This window comes from Schistocerca piceifrons, chromosome 3 (genome assembly GCF_021461385.2).
Source record: "Schistocerca piceifrons isolate TAMUIC-IGC-003096 chromosome 3, iqSchPice1.1, whole genome shotgun sequence".
In the NCBI taxonomy this organism is placed as follows: Eukaryota; Metazoa; Arthropoda; class Insecta; order Orthoptera; family Acrididae; genus Schistocerca; species Schistocerca piceifrons.
The window spans coordinates 279890116-279909245 of NC_060140.1; the positions used below are offsets into that span (position 1 = coordinate 279890116).

At 45.0% G+C, this 19130-nt stretch overlaps 1 protein-coding gene across 1 annotated transcript in view; it reads left to right on the top strand.

The window, feature by feature from the left end:
• Positions 1–19130, top strand: part of LOC124789894 (sodium- and chloride-dependent GABA transporter 1-like) — a 124273-nt gene that overhangs the window by 57082 nt on the left and 48061 nt on the right. The window contains exons 6-7 of the mRNA XM_047257414.1: positions 3417–3655; positions 15933–16149. Of these exons, the coding sequence (XP_047113370.1) occupies positions 3417–3655; positions 15933–16149 (456 nt within the window). The remainder of the gene's footprint in view (positions 1–3416; positions 3656–15932; positions 16150–19130) is intronic.

A 19130-nucleotide genomic window follows, 5' to 3' on the forward strand; every position in this document is an offset into this window, starting at 1 on the left:
GGCACTAAACTGCTAAGGTCAATGGACCCTAGAGTTACACGCTACTTAAACTAACTTATGCTAGAACAACACACGCACCCACGCCCGAGGGAGCATTCGAACCTTCGGCAGGAGGGGCCGCGTAATCCGTGACAAGGTGCCCCAGACCGCACGGCCACTCAGCGCGGCTGACGACTATAAGCAGATTCAAATGGATATACGTTTCAGTAGTTATTCAAAGATGAGAATGCTTGCACAGAAGAGATGAGTGTTGATAGTTGCATTAAACCGGTCTTTGTACTAAAGCCCACCACAAAACGTCGTTCTAGAAGCGTCAGAGGTACCACTTACGTAATATGGAGATGACTGGTAGAATACAATGGGCGTTCAATAAGAATTGCAACACTTTTTTTCTGAAAGCAGGTTGGCTTTATTCAGCATTCCAATACACCATATTATTTCCCACTCTTTTGGCTACAAAAACCAATTTTTCACATAATCTCCGATAAATGCGACGACCTTACGACACCTTACTGGGAGGGCCTACATGCCCGCATGGTTCTACTCTGCTGCTCGAACTCGGATCCAACTTCTTGCTGCATCAATAACCTCCCCATGATCAAATGGTTCAAATGGCTCTGAGCACTATGGGACTTAACTTCTGAGATTGGAAAATTGCGCAGGTCGCACCAGTGTTTAAGAATGGTAGTAGGAATAATCCATCGAACTACAGACCTATATCATTGACGTCGGTTAGCAGTAGGGTTTTGGAGCATATACTGTATTCAGACATTATGAATCACCTCGAAGGGAACGATCTGTTGATACGTAATCAGCATGGTTTCAGAAAACATCGTTCTTGTGCAACGCAGCTAGCTCTTTATTCGCACGAAGTAATGGCCGCTATCGACAGGGGATCTCAAGTTGATTCCGTATTTCTAGATTTCCGGAAAGTTTTTGACACCACTCCTCACAAGCAACTTCTAATCAAGCTTCGGGCCTATGGGGTATCATCTCAGTTGTGCGACTGGATTCGTGATTTCCTGTCAGGAAGTTCGCAGTTCGTAGTAATAGACGGCAAATCATCGAGTAAAACTGAAGTGATATCAGGTGTTCCCCAGGGAAGCGTCCTGGGACCTCTGCTGTTCCTGATCTATATAAATGACCTGTGTGACAATCTGAGCAGTTCTCTTAGGTTTTTCGCAGATGATGCTGTAATTTACCGTCTAGTAAGGTCATTCGAAGACCAGTATCAGTTGCAAAGCGATTTAGAAAAGATTACTGTATGGTGTGGCAGGTGGCAGTTGACGCTAAATAACGAAAAGTGTGAGGTGATCCACATGAGTTCCGAAAGAAATCCGTTGGAGTTCGATTAATCGATAAATAGTACAATTCTCAAGGCTGTCAATTCAACTAAGTACCTGGGTGTTAAAATTACGAACAACTTCAGTTGGAAAGACCACATAGATAATATTGTGGGGAAGGCGAGCCAAAGGTTGCGTTTCATTGGCAGGACACTTAGAAGATGCAACAAGTCCACTAAAGACACAGCTTACACTACACTCCTTCGTCCTCTGTTAGAATATTGCTGCGCGGTGTGGGATCCTTACCAGGTGGGATTGACGGAGGACATCGAAAGGTTGCAAAAAAGGGCAGCTCGTTTTATATTATCACGTAATAGGGGAGAGAGTGTGGCAGATATGATACGCGAGTTGGGATGGAAGTCATTAAAGCAAAGACGTTTTTCGTCGCGGCGAGATCTATTTACAGCCGGCCGAAGTGGCCGTGCGGTTAAAGGCGCTGCAGTCTGGAACCGCAAGACCGCTACGGTCGCAGGTTCGAATCCTGCCTCGGGCATGGATGTTTGTGCTGTCCTTAGGTTAGTTAGGTTTAACTAGTTCTAAGTTCTAGGGGACTAATGACCTCAGCAGTTGAGTCCCATAGTGCTCAGAGCCATTTTTGAGATCTATTTACGAAATTTCAGTCACCAACTTTCTCTTCCGAATGCGAAAATATTTTGTTGAGCCCAACCTACAAAAGTAGGAATGATCATCAAAATAAAATAAGAGAAATCAGAGCTCGAACAGAAAGGTTTAGGTGTTCGTTTTCCCCGCGCGCTGTTCGGGAGTGGAATGGTAGAGAGATAGTATAATTGGATTCGATGAACCCTCTGCCAAGCACTTAAATGTGAGTTGCAGAGTAGTCATGTAGATGTAGGTGTCATCGCTCCCCTACAACTCAGAACTGCTTAAACCTAACTAACCTAAGGACATCACACACACCCATGCCCGAGGCAGGATTCGAACCTGCGACCGTAGCGGTCGCGCGGTTCCAGACTGCCACACCGGCCGGCCTCCCCATCATCCACGTACTGCTTCCTATTGAGTGCATTTTTCATTGGGCCAAACAGATGAACGTCGAGAAGTGCGAGATCCAGGCTGTAGGGTGGTTGAGGAAGGACAGTCCAGTGAAGTTTTGTGATCTCCTCTCGGTTGACTTCGCTGAGGCCTTTCATTGCCGTGGAGAATGAGAACCTCGTTTGCATTTTAGTGGTGACGAATACGCTGAAGTCATTTCTTCAGTTTTCTAAGGGTAACACAATACACTTCAGGGCTGATCGTTGCACCATGAGGGAGGACATCGAACAAAATAACCCCTTCAGCGCCCCAGAAGACCGTCGCCGTGACTTTACCGGCTGACGGTGTTGCTTTGGACGTTTTCTTCCAAGTCATGAACCCATGTTTCATCGCGTGTGATGAAATTTCGACAAGAAAAAACTATCACAGTCAGTCTAGTAACACGTAAGCAATTCCGTACAGATGGTCTTTCGCTGCTGTTTATGATCTTCTGTAAGCCGGTGAGGAACCCAACGGGAGACACCTTTTAGTATCCCAACTGGTGGGGAAGTGTGTCAGCAGCAGTACCAACAGAGACGTCCAGTTGAGCAGCGAGGTGTTTAATAGTGATCCGTCGGTCACCTCGAATGAGAGTGTCCGCACGTTTCAACATCTGACACGCGGTAGATCGGACAGGTGTGCTCAATGACTCAACGTGCTTTTGTTCACTGTGGGGTCTCCGTAGATATTCTGCAAGCACCTATGTACATCTGCAATGCTCTGGCTTTCCGCCAAAACACACTCAGTGACAACTCTCTGCTTGGAACGCACATCTGTTACAGGCGCCATTTTGAAGGCTATGTATAGTGCCGACACCTATCGGAACTTCATGAAATTAAGGCGCTAAAGCGGGAATTATCCGCAGTATCCCACAACAAATTCCGCATTTTTTCAACCGAAATTGTTCGAGAACAAAAGGTGTTGCATTACTTATTGAATGCCCCTCGTAATAAGGAGGTGAGGTGACCGGTAAAATGTAAGAATGCATACAGGCCGTGTTGCAGAGAGTACGGAGTGTATGTAGAGTCTACGCTGTGGCAGGTGATCTGGTTCACGGCGCTGTTCCCGTACGCGGTTCTGGCGGTGCTGGTGGTGCGTGCAGTGACGCTGCGAGGCGCTGCCGACGGCCTGCTGTACTACGTGACGCCTCGGTGGGAGGAGCTGGCGTCGCCGGGGCCCTGGATAGACGGGGCCACGCAGATCTTCTTCGCCTACAGCATCGGCACCGGCGCCCTGCCAGCGCTCGGCTCCTACAACAAGTTCCATCACAACTGCTACAGGTCAGACTCGCCACAACACGCCTCCCAAAAAGTAATCACTTGCTTTAGCGCCTTCTGTCCCAAGTGTATCTTCAACAAATGAAGAATTTTGCCATTCGCTGTTTATTTAATATCTTCAATGTCTTTCAATCGCCCCCCCCCTCCCTCCACAAAGATGATGATGATGTTTGGTTTGCCGGGCGCTCAAATGTGCGGTTATCAGTGCCCGTACAAATTCCCAACTTTTGCTCAGTCTAATCTCGGCACTTCTACATCTACATCTACATACATACTCCGCAATCCACCATACGGTGCGTGGCGGAGGGAACCTCGTACCACAACTAGCATCTTCTCTCCCTGTTTCACTTCCAAATGGAACGAGGGATAAATGACTGCCTATATGCCTCTGTACGAGCCCCAATCTCTCTTATCTTATCTTTGTGGTCTTTCCGCGAAATATAAGTTGGCGGCAGTAAAATTGTACTGCAGTCAGCCTCAAATGCTGGTTCTCTAAATTTCCTCAGTAGCGATTCACGAAAAGAACGTCTCCTTTCCTCCAGAGACTCCCACCCGAGTTCCTGAAGCATTTCCGTAACACTCGCGTGATGATCAAATCTACCAGTAACAAATCTAGCAGTCCGCCTCTGAATTGCTTCTATGTCCTCCCTCAATCCGACCTGATAGGGATCCCAAACACTCGAGCAGTACTCAAGAATAGGTCGTATTAGTGTTTTATAAGCAGTCTCCTTTACAGATGAACCACATCTTCCCAAAATTCTACCAATGAACCGAAGACGACTATCCGCCTTCCCCACAACTGCCATTACATGTTTGTCCCACTTCATATCGCTCTGCAATGTTACACCCAAATATTTAATCGACGTGACTGTGTCAAGCGCTACACTACTAATGGAGGATTCAAACATTACGCGATTCTTTTTCCTATTCATCTGCATTAATTTACATTTATCTATATTAAGAGTTAGCTGCCTTTCTTTACACCAATCACAAATCCCGTCCAAGTCATCTTGTATCCTCCTACAGTCATTCAACGACGACACCTTCCCATACACCACAGCATCATCAGCAAACAGCCACACATTGCTATCCACCCTACCCAAAAGATCATTTATGTAGATAGAAAACAACAGCGGACCTACCACACTTCCCTGGGGCACTCCAGATGATACCCTCACCTCCGATGAACACTCACCATCGAGGACAACGTACTGGGTTCTATTACTTAAGAAGTCTTCGAGCCACTCACATATTTGGGAACCAATCCCATATGCTCGTACCTTAGTTAGGAGTCTGCAGTGGGGCACAGAGTCAAACGCGTTCCGGAAGTCAAGGAACAAACACTGGTAGCAGTTACTTCTGTAAAATATCTGGGAGTATGCGTGCGGAACGATTTGAAGTGGAATGATCATATAAAATTAATTGTTGGTAAGGCGGGTACCAGGTTGAGATTCATTGGGAGAGTGCTTAGAAAATGTAGTCCATCAACAAAGGAGGTGGCTTACAAAACACTCGTTCGACCTATACTTGAGTATTGCTCATCAGTGTGGGATCCGTACCAGGTCGGGTTGACGGAAGAGATTGAGAAGATCCAAAGAAGAGCGGCGCGTTTCGTTACCGGGTTATTTGGTAACCGTGATAGCGTTACGGAGATGTTTAATAAACTCAAGTGGCAGACTCTGCAAGAGAGGCGCTCTGCATCGCGGTGTAACTTGCTCGCCAGGTTTCGAGAGGGTGCGTTTCTGGATGAGGTATCGAATATATTGCTTCCCCCTACTTATACCTCCCGAGGAGATCACGAATGTAAAATTAGAGAGATTAGAGCGCGCACGGAGGCTTTCAGACAGTCGTTCTTCCCGCGAACCATACGCGACTGGAACAGGAAAGGGAGGTAATGACAGTGGCACGTAAAGTGCCCTCCGCCACACACCGTTGGGTGGCTTGCGGAGTATCGATGTAGATGTAGATGTAGAATATGGCATCCATCTGATACCCTTCATCCATGGTTCGCAAGATATCGTGTGAAAAAAGGGCGAGTTGCGTTTCGCAGGAGCTATGCTTTCTAAAGCCGTGCTGACGCATGGACAGCAACTTCTCTGTCTCAAGGATATTCATTATATTCGAACTGGGAATATATTCGAGAATCCTGCAACAAACCGATGTTAAGGATACTGGTCTGTGAGTTTGAGGATCCGTCCTTCTACCCTTCTTATATACAGGCGGCACTTTCATGAATGATGATGAAATGATGAGGACAACACAAACACCCAGTCATCTCGAGGCAGGTGAAAATCCCTGACCCCGCCGGTAATCGAACCCGGGACCCCGTGCTCGGGAAGCGAGAACGCGATCGCGAGACCACGAGCTGCGGACCCTTACCACAAAGAAACACCCTACGCTGCCACTTGTGCACCATCACATGTAAACCTATATCTACGTAAACAGGCTGATAAAAAAGTAAAGCATCCAAAATGGGAGGAGGAACCTAATTAAAATGTCACGGGTGATTAAAAAATCGAGTCAAATTTATGAGAAACTTGGCAGAGTAAGCCGATTTATCAGTATGACGTTGCACCCCTCTGATCTAGATGCAAGCACTGGTTCGCTAAGGGACAATTTCATAAATCCATAGTATCGTCTCCTGAGGTAAGCTGGCCGACAGCTGTTGTAATTGGTCCTTGATATCCTGGGTAATAGTACTGGAACCGAGTTGACGTCCGAGCTGGTCCGACACATGTTCTATCGGGGACAGACCTGGGTATCTCGCTGGTCCAAGAAGTACCTCAAAATCACGCAGATAGTTTGTACAGACACGTATCATGTGTGAATAGATACTGTCCCGTTCAAAAATGGCACCGCGATACGGAGGGATTATATGAGGACACATGATGTTTTTGTGAGATGCTGTTGTGCTGTCAGAGTTCCCTCAGTCGACATCTACATCTAAATCTACGTGATTACTCTGCTATTCACAGTAAAGTGCCTGGTCGAGGGTTTAATGAATCACCTTCAAGCTGTCTCTCTACCGTTCCACTCTCGAACGGCACGCGGGAAAAACGAGCACTTAAATTTTTCTGTGCGAGCCCTGATTTCTCTTATTTTATTGTGATGATCATTTCTCCCTATGTAGGTGGGTGCCAACAGAATGTTTTCGCAATCGGAGAAAACTGGTGATTGAAATTTCATGAGAAGATACAGTTGCAACGAAAACCGCCTTTGTTTTAATGATTGCCACTCCAATTCACGTATCATGTCTGTGACCCTATCTCCCCTATTTCGCGATATTACAAAACGAGCTGCCCTTCTTTGTACTTTTTCGATATTATCCGTCAGTCCCACCTGATGCGGATCCCACACCGCACAGCAATACTCCAGAATAGGGCGGACAAGCGTGATGTAAGCAGTCTCTTTAGTAGACCTGTTGCATCTTCTAAGTGTTCTGCCAATGAATCGCAGTCTTTGGTTTGCTCTACCCACAAGATTATCTATGTGATCGTTCCAATTTAGGTTATTTGTAATTGTAATCCCTAAGTATTTAGTTGAATTTACAGCCTTCAGATTTGTCTGACTTATCGCGTAATCGAAATTTAGCTGATTTCTTTTGGTATTACTACCTGTAACCTAAGTCATAGCCGATAGTTCCCCACATTCTAACGCCATGAGTAACACCGCCGTGGCGCTCCGAAGTATTGGAAGAATAAGACCTATGTCCAGGTCCCTTCCATACTCGCCGATGATGGTCATTCAGGGCAGTGCTGAGCGCAATGCCATGCCATTCGTAATTGATCCGTGCTTACCGGTCACTGTACCACACCAAACGCATCCGTTTGTGTTGTTGTGTGAACGGCAGTCCGTCCGTGGCACGGCAATTCCGTGGGACGGCTGCTGCTAGTTTCTGACCAACGTTGTGGGATGGGATAGAATGTTGCAGGTAGCCCATTACTTATTCTCGCATGCCATGCGATTATGTGAAGGAGTTACGATATGCTTTGTGCACAATACAGAGGTCGTCCGTTCTGATGGTCAGATGTGGTCGATCACGACGTGTCTGCCTGTCCTTACGTTCCCATGCTGTTCAACATTGGCCCACTGTTATATCCGAATGCCCCACACATCGGGATACTGCACAATTCGACCAGCCAGCCAAATGGAGACCGATAATAACATCACTTGCAAACCTTGTCAGGTATTGATAATGTTGTCTCACACGAAGGCACAGTATCTCCATGTATCTACATTCACAGGCCTGGTAATAACACTAAACACGTACCACCAGTGCTCTCTGGTGGCTGCTGTACCTGTTACAGAGAACGGCAACCCTAAAACTTTGAGCTTCGTCGATGACTTTGTAATTCTGTCAGAGACAGCAAAGGACTTGGAAGAGCAGTTGAACGGAATGGACAGTGTCTAGTAAAGGAGGATATAAGATGAACATCAACAAAAGCAAAACGAGAATAATGGAATATAGTCGAATTAAATCGGGTGATGCTGAGGGAATTAGATTAGGAAATGAGACACTTAAAGTAGTAAAGGAGTTTTGCTATTTGGGGAGCAAAATAACTGATGATGGTCGAAGTAGAGAAGATATAAAATGTAGACTGGCAATGGCAAGGAAAGCGTTTCTGAAGAAGAGAAATTTGTTAACATCGAGTATAGATTTAAGTGTCAGGAAGTCGTTTCTGAAAGTATTTGTATGGAGTGTAGCCATGTATGGAAGTGAAACATGGACGATAACTAGTTTGGACAAGAAGAGAATAGGAGCTTTCGAAATGTGGTAGTACAGAAGAATGTTGAAAATTAGGTGGGTAGATCATATAACTAATGAGGAGGTATTGAATAGAATTGGGGAGAAGAGGAGTTTGTGGCACAACTTGACAAGAAGAAGGGATCGGTTGGTAGGACATGTTCTGAGGCATCAAGGGATCACAAATTTAGCATTGGAGGGCAGCGTGTAGGGTAAAAATCATAGAGGGAGACCAAGAGATGAATACACTAAGCAGATTCAGAAGGATGTAGGTTGCAGTAAGTACTGGGAGATGAAGAAGCTTGCACAGGATAGGGTAGCATGGAGAGCTGCATCACACTAGTCTCAGGACTGAAGACCACAACAACAACAATCATTTACATACCCACCAATGGTTTTACGTTGACATTCGACCATGACTTCTGGGTGCTTCACTATTTCTCAGGCAGTGTACATACTCTCTAATAGGACTGAAAAAATAAGAACTAAATGTTGCACTATATTCAGGTTAACGATTTCGACGATCATGTTAAACGGAATGAACAGCTTAATGAGCAAAAACACTACAGAATGACAACAAATCGAAGAATGAGTAGCAGCAGAAATAAGACATCTTCAAAACTGATGACAACGAGTTGGTCGAATTGAAGGAATTCTGCTACCTTGTAAGCAAAATCATGCTTGACGAACAAAACATGGAGGATATAAGAAGCAGACTATCGCAGGCAAAAATGATACTCTTGCCCAAAAAGTTCTACTAGTATCAAACAGAGCCCTTCATTTGAGGAAGAAATTTCTGAGAATGGACGTTTTGAACGCAGCATTGTATGGAATTGAATCGTGGACTGCTGGAAAACCGGAAAATAAGGGAATAGAAATGTCTGACATGTGGTGCTATAGAAAGAGGTTGAAAATTATATGAACTGATGAGACAAGGAATGAGTAGTTTTTCGCAGAATGGGTGAAGAAAGGAACATGTGTAAACATTGACAAAAAGAAGAGATAGATAGAACGTGTGTTAAGACATCAGGGAATAATTTCACTAATATTAAAGTGAGCCATAGTGGGTAAAAACTGACTGTAGAAAAAAAAAAACAGAGATTGGCATATATTCAACAAATAAATCAGGCTGTTGGGTGCAAGCGCTATTTGAGTGGGAACTCTTTCCCGAACTAATTTTTCTCTTCTACATACTGATGAACAGTCACCATGGTTGTAATGGTATCAATGATAAAGCTGAAATTTTGGGACTTGAACTCGTTGTCATATCAAACTAATTCATAACTGAATCGCCTCACTGTCGTACAACGATCGGTCTCTCCAGTTGCAGGCAAACACACGGCGACTACGGCCGCTGGACGGCAGATGCTGTTCTCCGTTCACTTGCTGTAGCCCTGTTAAAGCCCCGGTTTCACGTTGTGGGCTATCGAAAATCCGGCGATTTTCCGTACTCCGGAAACCGTACTGTGTGCACAGGAGGAACTGGAAGGGTATGGGTAGTGCCAACTCCTCCCACACGCATGTGGGGAAAGAAAACATGGCGACATCACTTAAAACTTCCGGGCTATTAGGCCGTGGTCGATGTGCAGAACTTTCTTCTAACGTTTCCTGTCCGATTGTGGGAGACATCTTTAGTGGTTCTCCCGCAGTCGCAGTAGGAGAAAGTTTTAGTAACCCGGAAGTTTTGTGATGTCAGCACCACCCGCGAAAGCTTACATTGTATGATAAAACATACGAGTTCAAAATGTATCCAGTACTCCGTATCACTAATGTCGTTCTCCGCTGAGAGAAAAAAGGTGGACGAAAAGGAAAAGTAGCGAGTCGGCACGAACGTGCAGGAAAAAAATAGGCGAGTAACGAGACGGTTCCTTTACTCAGAGTCCTCTGAGGGTAACGAATTTGGGGAATGCGAAAATTATCTATCACATGTTTGGATTTCTTCTCAATCCGTTCCCCTATGGTGCGAGAGAAGAATGACCGCCTAAACTCCTCTGCACTCGCTGCAGTTAGTTCAGTTTTGTCTTATCATCCCCTGTGGGAGCGATACGGAGGGGACTAAAGAATATCTCTGGGTTCTTTGTTTAATACCGTTTCTCGAAATTTATGAGTAGGTTTCAGCGGGCTGATTGAAGTCTAGCTTCAGGTGTATGCCAATTCCGGTTTATTATCGTCTCTGTGGCGCTTTGCAATAGGTGAACCAAACTTGTGACCATTTCAGTCGTCCATCTTTGTATAGGTGCAAAATGTTCTGTAAGTCCTATTTCTTATGCATCTCTCAAACATGGGCAATGTCCTAAGACGGTATGCAAGAGTGATGAGTGGACTAAGTAGTCTCTTTTGCAGGGCTTGTTTACTGAATGTAATGAGATGTGATTGGTTTTCCAGATACATTTGAGGATGGAATATGTATTTCGACATCGACCATGATAGTTTTTCACATAATGAAATACAATGTAGCTACATGTCTCCAAGACTTCATCGTGAACAACAGTGGAGAGATTAAAATCAGTTACTTAATATTTTTGATTAGAGACCAAATCAAATAGTTCCGTGACACGCAAAGGCATGGAAATATCTCGAAGAAATTGGCATACAGTTGTGAATCACACGTGACAGCCGGCGTTTGGGACTTTCTGAGATGACAAACGCCCAACAGGTGCGAAACTGACAAATGAAGATCACGATAAACACAGAGCATTGATCATAGCAACCGAGTTAAGAGGAAAACCGATTGATGTCAGATTGCTAAATGAATGTCCTCGTGGCTACTAGTAAGCCGAATAGCACGTTACCTCAGATGGAGAGATCTTCGATGTAGAGGTAACTAAAAGGGTGCACAAGGGAGGGACTCTCTCTGTTCACGATGTACATTGATGACCCCACGTATTGTGTTAGACAACTTCAATGTTTTTGCCGACGAAGCAGTTACCTATTGCCATGTACTACCTGTAAAAACTGAACAGTTATTCAAAGCGAGTTTGATAACATTTGAAACTAGAGTAATGACTGACAACTTGCTTTAATTGTTCAGAAATATAAAACTGCGCAATCACATGACGCGGAAAACCATAATATCTTATGACTACAGTATCGGCGGGTCACAATTACAATCAGTGACTTCTTAAAAATACTTGTATGTAACATTTTGTGAAGTATCAAACGATGTAGAGATTGAAATCAGAAACCCAAGATAATGTATACACTCTTTGAAATTGGATACATGTTTAATTAAAGCGGCTAGAAATGAAAAGTTTTCGATGTCGTTTACATTAAGGTATAATTTAAGGTGTATATGCTCAAAATTACCACCTTTCACCGCAGCGCATAGTCGACAATGACTTAGATCAAATCAACATACGAATTGTAATATTTCTGATGGGATATGATGGAAAGATTGCTGAGTTTCCTCTCTTATATCATACAGTGTTTGTGGTTTTGCGGCATGCACAACGTTCCTGACAGTACGCCAAAGCTAGATATCTAAAGAGTTTACACGCGATGATCGAGCTGGATACTTCTCTTCATCCTAACCGTCTCGAAGAGAATGTGCATTGACAAATTCCACCACATGATGCTGAAAGTGAGCTGGCGCACATTCTGTTGAAGGCAATGATCTTTATTGTCGAAAATAACGTTAAAATCTGGATTATCATGTGTAACATTTCTAGTTAAGAGTCACCTGTAACAGCCTCTTCGAGTGCGGCCCAGTTAATCCTCTAGCCAACAGACCACACCTGAATCGTAACCCTGGTAGATTAACATGTCTTTCTTCAGTTACATATAGATTTTCGTTAGCCCAGTACATGCAAGTGTGAGTCCGCAAAATTCTGCAGAAACTAGCTTTTTCTGATCTCATAGTCACGAGAGTACTGCCTCACAGTTCTTTTCGGGATTGTGTGTACGCCTGAATCACTGCATCAACAGTTTTGTTGTCTGTTGAACATCTCTTTCTTCCGCTACCTTCCTTCTTCACATCATACACCATCTCATCTACTTCAAACTTCACACAATGAAGGTAGTGATTTCTAATTCTGCAAAAATCGGAAGCGTTGCTAGGTTTTCCACTGCCTTCTAATTTATTACCCACAAAACAGAAATGATTCCTATTTGCTTTAATGAGAGATTCGGACTTATAAGAGCGTTTACATTTTTTGAGGCATGAGACAATGTAGTCAGGATACACAGAAAATTATTTACAAAATACTTGTGTGAACCATTCTAGAATGTTGCTAAAAAGTGTGGAGCTCATATGAAATAGATATAGTAAGGAATACTGAACGTATACAAGCAAGTGCAGCACGAAGATTCATAGACCCTGTTTGTTTGATAGGAAAGTGCCGCAGAAAATATGAAAAAAGTGAACCGTTTGAGTATAGACGCCGATTGTCCTGAAGTCACTCCTTACAATGTTTCACGAACCGGTATTAAGCAGTGTTGCCAAACCAATTTTTTTAGAGCTAACTCTAACTTCTTTTTGATGCCATTTAGCTGTCAGATGAGTTATTTAGCTGCTACGACTTTTTCACAATCATTTAGCTTTTGTCTGCCTTTCTTTATCTTTTGAATACGTTATTGGAGAGAACACTACTACTGTCAGAGACAGCGAAGGACTTGGAAGAGCAGTTGAACGGAATGGACAGTGTCTTGAAAGGAGGATATAAGATGAACATCAACAATAGCAAAAGGAGGATAATGGAATGTAATCTAATTAAGTCGGGTGATGCTGAGGGAATTAGATTAGGAAATGAGACACTTAAAGTAGTAAAGGAGTTTTGCTATTTGGAGAGCAAAATAACTGATGATGGTCGAAGTAGAGAGGATATAAAAGGTAGGCTGGCAATGGCAAGGAAAGCGTTTCTGAAGAAGAGAAATTTGTTAACATCGAGTATAGATTTAAGTGTCAGGAAGTCGTTTCTGAAAGTATTTGTATGGAGTGTAGCCATGTATGGAAGTGAAACATGGACAATAAATAGTTTGGACAAGAAGAGAATAGAAGCTTTCGAAATGTGGTGCTACAGAAGAATGCTGAAGATAAGGTGGGTAGATCACATAACTAATGAGGCAGTATTGAATAGGATTGGGGAGAAGAGAAGTTTGTGGCACAACTTGACTAGAAGAAGGGATCGGTTGGTAGGGCATGTCATGAGGCATCAAGGGATCACAAATTTAGCATTGGAGGGCAGCGTGGAGGGTAAAAATCGTAGAGGGAGACCAAGAGATGAATACACTAAGCAGATTCAGAAGGATGTAGATTGCAGTAGGTACTGGGAGATGAAGGAGCTTGCACAGGATAGATTAGCATGGAGAGCTGCATCAAACCATTCTCAGGACTGAAGACCACAACAACAACAATGGGAGAGAACAGTGATCACAATGTGTTACAAATATTTACTTTCAAAAACAGTCTTGATCACAATTTATTTACACTCCTGGAAATGGAAAAAAGTACACATTGACACCGGTGTGTCAGACCCACCATACTTGCTCCGGACACTGCGAGAGGGCTGTACAAGCAATGATCACACGCACGGCACAGCGGACACACCAGGAACCGCGGTGTTGGCCGTCGAATGGCGCTAGCTGCGCAGCATTTGTGCACCGCCGCCGTCAGTGTCAGCCAGTTTGCCGTGGCATATGGAGCTCCATCGCAGTCTTTAACACTGGTAGCATGCCGCGACAGCGTGGACGTGAACCGTATGTGCAGTTGACGGACTTTGAGCGAGGGCGTATAGTGGGCATGCGGGAGGCCGGGTGGACGTACCGCCGAATTGCTCAACACGTGGGGCGTGAGGTCTCCACAGTACATCGATGTTGTCGCCAGTGGTCGGCGGAAGGTGCACGTGCCCGTCGACCTGGGACCGGACCGCAGCGACGCACGGATGCACGCCAAGACCGTAGGATCCTACGCAGTGCCGTAGGGGACCGCACCGCCACTTCCCAGCAAATTAGGGACACTGTTGCTCCTGGGGTATCGGCGAGGACCATTCGCAACCGTCTCGATGAAGCTGGGCTACGGTCCCGCACACCGTTAGCCCGTCTTCCGCTCACGCCCCAACATCGTGCAGCCCGCCTCCAGTGGTGTCGCGACAGGCGTGAATGGAGGGACGAATGGAAACGTGTCGTCTTCAGCGATGAGAGTCGCTTCTGCCTTGGTGCCAATGATGGTCGTATGCGTGTTTGGCGCCGTGCAGGTGAGCGCCACAATCAGGACTGCATACGACCGAGGCACACAGGGCCAACACCCGGCATCATGGTGTGGGGAGCGATCTCCTACACTGGCCGTACACCACTGGTGATCGTCGAGGGGACACTGAATAGTGCACGGTACATCCAAACCGTCATCGAACCCATCGTTCTACCATTCCTAGACCGGCAAGGGAACTTGCTGTTCCAACAGGACAGTGCACGTCCGCATGTATCCCGTGCCACCCAACGTGCTCTAGAAGGTGTAAGTCAACTACCCTGGCCAGCAAGATCTCCGGATCTGTCCCCCATTGAGCATGTTTGGGACTGGATGAAGCGTCGTCTCACGCGGTCTGCACGTCCAGCACGAACGCTGGTCCAACTGAGGCGCCAGGTGGAAATGGCATGGCAAGCCGTTCCACAGGACTACATCCAGCATCTCTACGATCGTCTCCATGGGAGAATAGCAGCCTGCATTGCTGCGAAAGGTGGATATACACTGTACTAGTGCCGACATTGTGCATGCTCTGTTGCCTGTGTCTATGTGCCTGTGGTTCTGTCAGTGTGATCATGTGATGTATCTGACCCCAGGAATGTGTCAATAAAGTTTCCCCTTCCTGGGACAATGAATTCACGGTGTTCTTATTTCAATTTCCAGGAGTGTATTACGGTGACCGGTTTCGACCAAGATGACCACAGTAGTGGTCGAAACCGGTCACCGTAATAAATAAATTGTGATTAAGACTGTTTTTGATAGTAAAGATTTCTTTATATTGACTATAGGAAAGCATTAAAATCCATGTCGATCGGAGAAAAGTTATCTCCATTGAACTAAGATTTCTAAACATGCTTTAAACTAGCATGAAAATTATTATTAGGTTGAATTAAAAAGCACAGCAGAGCAAACTAAAGCTGTGTTGGTGTGCGTCCTGGGCTCGTCAGAATACACATAAACAAGAACAAAAATAGAACTACGAAATATAAACGGCTGATAGCATTACTGGAAATGCAGCATAGGTGACATAAGCGATGTATCGCAACTTCACAATAGAATGCACAGAATTCTGATTTTATGTTTTTGGGAAGTGACAATTAAGGCTTTATGACGATTCCAAATAGGTTAATGAGGTCCTAATGTTTCCTTTTTGCCATTTGCTGAGTATGTTAGTGATAAAAAAAATGGTTCAAATGGTTCTGAGCACTATGCGACTTAACTTCTGAGGTCATCAGTCGCCTAGAACTTAGAACTAATTAAACCTAACTAACCTAAGGACATCACACACATCCATGCCCGAGGCAGGATTCGAACCCGCGACCGTAGTATAAGTGATATTGTATTATTTATGTGTGCAGGGACGCACTCATCACGTGCGTGGTGAACACCCTGACCAGCCTGGTAGCGGGCTGTGTGACTTTCTCCATCCTGGGCTTTGTGGCATCCGAGAAGGGTGCCGAGGTGGCCGACGTGGTGCGTAGCGGGCCGGGGCTTGTGTTCCTCACCTACCCAGAGGTCGTGCTGCAGCTGCCCGGGGCACCTGCGTGGGCTGCGGTCTTCTTCTTCATGCTCGTTGTGAGTATCTGGGGCATTTCCCATGCCAGTAAAGTGATACTTCCTGCGACATCAAAAATAGCTAAGTTTTTCGTTTCATTTGCTGCTGTTCAACGTCTCTGCATCTGCTGGGCCAAAATGCTCATACCTCACATACAAAACGTCCGTAGTAAATTGTTGTACATAGTTGAATCATTGTCTATAGCCAGGGGCAAAGGTAGTGTAAGTCGAAGTGCGTGCCATTGGGACAGTTTCAGTGACGTGACAGCTTTGGGACAGGTCCGAAAATGACGAAGGGTAAAGGAAAAGAGGAAGAGTGGGGGCGAAGTAGGAGCGGGAGAGAAGAAGAAAAAGAAAAACAAGAAGGGAATTGATGGAGAGTACAAAAACATACACTACTAGCCACTAAAATTGCTACCCCAAGAAGAAATGCAGATGATAATGGGGTATTCATTGGACAAATATATTATACTAGAACTGACATGTGATTACGTTTTCACGCAATTTGGGTGCATAGATTCTGAGAAATCAGTACCCAGAACAACCACCTCTGGCCGTAATAACGGTCTTGATACGCCTGGGCATTGAGTCAAACAGAGCTTGGATGGCGTGTACAGGTACAGCTGCCCATGCAGCTTCAACACGATACCACAGTTCATTAAGAGAACTGACTGGCGTATTGTGATGAGCCAGTTGCTCGGCCACCATTGACCAGACGTTTTCAATTGGTGAGAGATCTGGAGAATGTGCTGGCCAGGGCAGCGGTCGAACATTTTCTGTATCCAGAAAGGCCCGTACAGTATTTGCAACATACGGTCGTGCATTACCCTGCCGAAATGTAGGGTTTCGCAGGGATCGAATGAAGGGAAGAGCCACGGGTCGTAACACATCTGAAATGTAACGTCCACTGTTCGAAGTGCCGTCAATGCGAACAAGAGGTGATCGAGACGTGTAACCGAAGGCCCCCCATACCATCACGGCGGGTGATACACCAGTATGGCGATGACGAATACACGCTTCCAATGTGCGTTCACCGCAATATCGCCAAACACGGATGCGACCATCATGATGCTGTAAACAGAACCTGGATTCATCCGAAAAAATGACGTTTTGCCATTCGCTCACCCAGGTTCGTCGTTGAGTACACCATCGCAGGCGCTCCTGTCTGTGATGCACCGTCAAGAGTAACCGCAGCCATGGTCTCCGAGCTGATAGTCCATGCTGCTGCAAACGTCGTCGAACTGTTCGTGCAGATGTTTGTTGTCTTACAAACGTCCCCATCTGTTGACCCAGGGATCGAGATGAGGCTGCACGATCCGTTACAGCCATGCGGATAAGATGCCTGTCGTATCGACTGCTTGTGATATGAGGCTGTTGGGATTCTGCACTGCGTTCCGTATTACCCTCCTGAACCCACCGATTCCATAATCTGCTAACAGTCATTGGATCTCGACCAACGCGAGCAGCAATGTCGCGATACGATAAACTGCAATCGCGATATGCTACAATCCGACCTTTATCAAAGTTGGAACCGTGATGGTACACATTTCTCCTCCTTACACGAGGCATCACAACAACGTTTCACCAGCCAACTCCGGTTAACTGCTATTTGTGTATGAGAAATCGGTTGGAAACTTTCCTCATGTCAGCACGTTATAGGTGTTGCCACCGGCGCCAACCTTGTGTGAATGCACTGAAAAGCTAATCATTTGTATATCACAGCGTCTTCTTCCTGTCGGTTAAATTTCGCGTCTGTAGCACGTCTTATTCGTGGTATAGCAATTTCAATGGCCAGTAGTGTATACAGGGCGGAGAAATATGTAAGATAATCTTGATGAGAGTCAGATTGGGTTGTAATCAGCGACACTGTCGTAAGACCTTCTTTTTATTCTTGAAGATACTTGGCACCATGGCTAACAAAAAACAGTACAAATCGAATGTGCTTGACTAGTACTATAGCCAGAGGCAAAAGTAATGTATGACAGTAGAAGTGCGTGCCATTGGCACAGTTTCAGTGATGGGGCAGCTTTGGGACAGGTCCAAAAATGACGAGGGGTAAAGGAAAAGAGGAAGAGTGGGGGCTAAGTAGGAGTGGGGGAGAAGCAGAAAAAGAAAAACAAGAAGGGAATTGATGGAGAATACAAAAACATATACAGGGTGGAGAAGTGTGTAAGAGAATCTTGATGAGAATCGGATTGAGTTGTAATGAGCAACACTTTTGTAATATCTTCTATTTACTCCTGAAGACACTTGGCACCATGGCTAACAAAAAACAGTGCAAATCGAATGTGCTTGACTAGCACTGATAGCTTTTCCTCACTGCCAACCTAGCCTGACTTTGCTGGAAGACAGCACTAAGTTCAGATGCCATCTGCTTTTGTACTTGAAAGTAAATGTGACACACAGAGTTAACAACACAAGAAATTAAACTCACATCAGTTTACTGAGGATGACACAGGACTGTGACAACATTGTCAGTGTGTAATGCATTGTACGTCAGTCTGAGGTTGGTAGTGACACTAAACACATGAGGGATGATCAATCCAAAGGCACACACTGTCTCAGATCAAAGAGATATAGTATCTCAAGCAAAGAGATAAAATACTTCTGTCCCTTTGTTCAGGACTTTCATTGATTCTGTAAATCCCATCAACCACCATGTGTAGAGTCTGCTACGAAGGCACAGTTACTTACTTCCCACGATACAGAAGAACTTTATTCTTGTTTTCAGCTACTAGATGGAAGCACTCATTACACCAAGTCCATCAGTGTAATAAAAGTATGAGTATGTTTTTTGTGTGTTTTTTGTTTATTACAGGTGTGCATTGATTGGCAATGAGACAATGAGAAAGGAATCACATTAGTTTTGCAAGCAATACGACTTTAGGCTAAAGTGCACTTTGGTGATGGTGACTCTCATGTTGTGTAATGATTTTGGCAATTCCTTGATATCGGTTACAGCCAATCTGGTGACAGTATATGGTAGCCCATGAAGATCACTG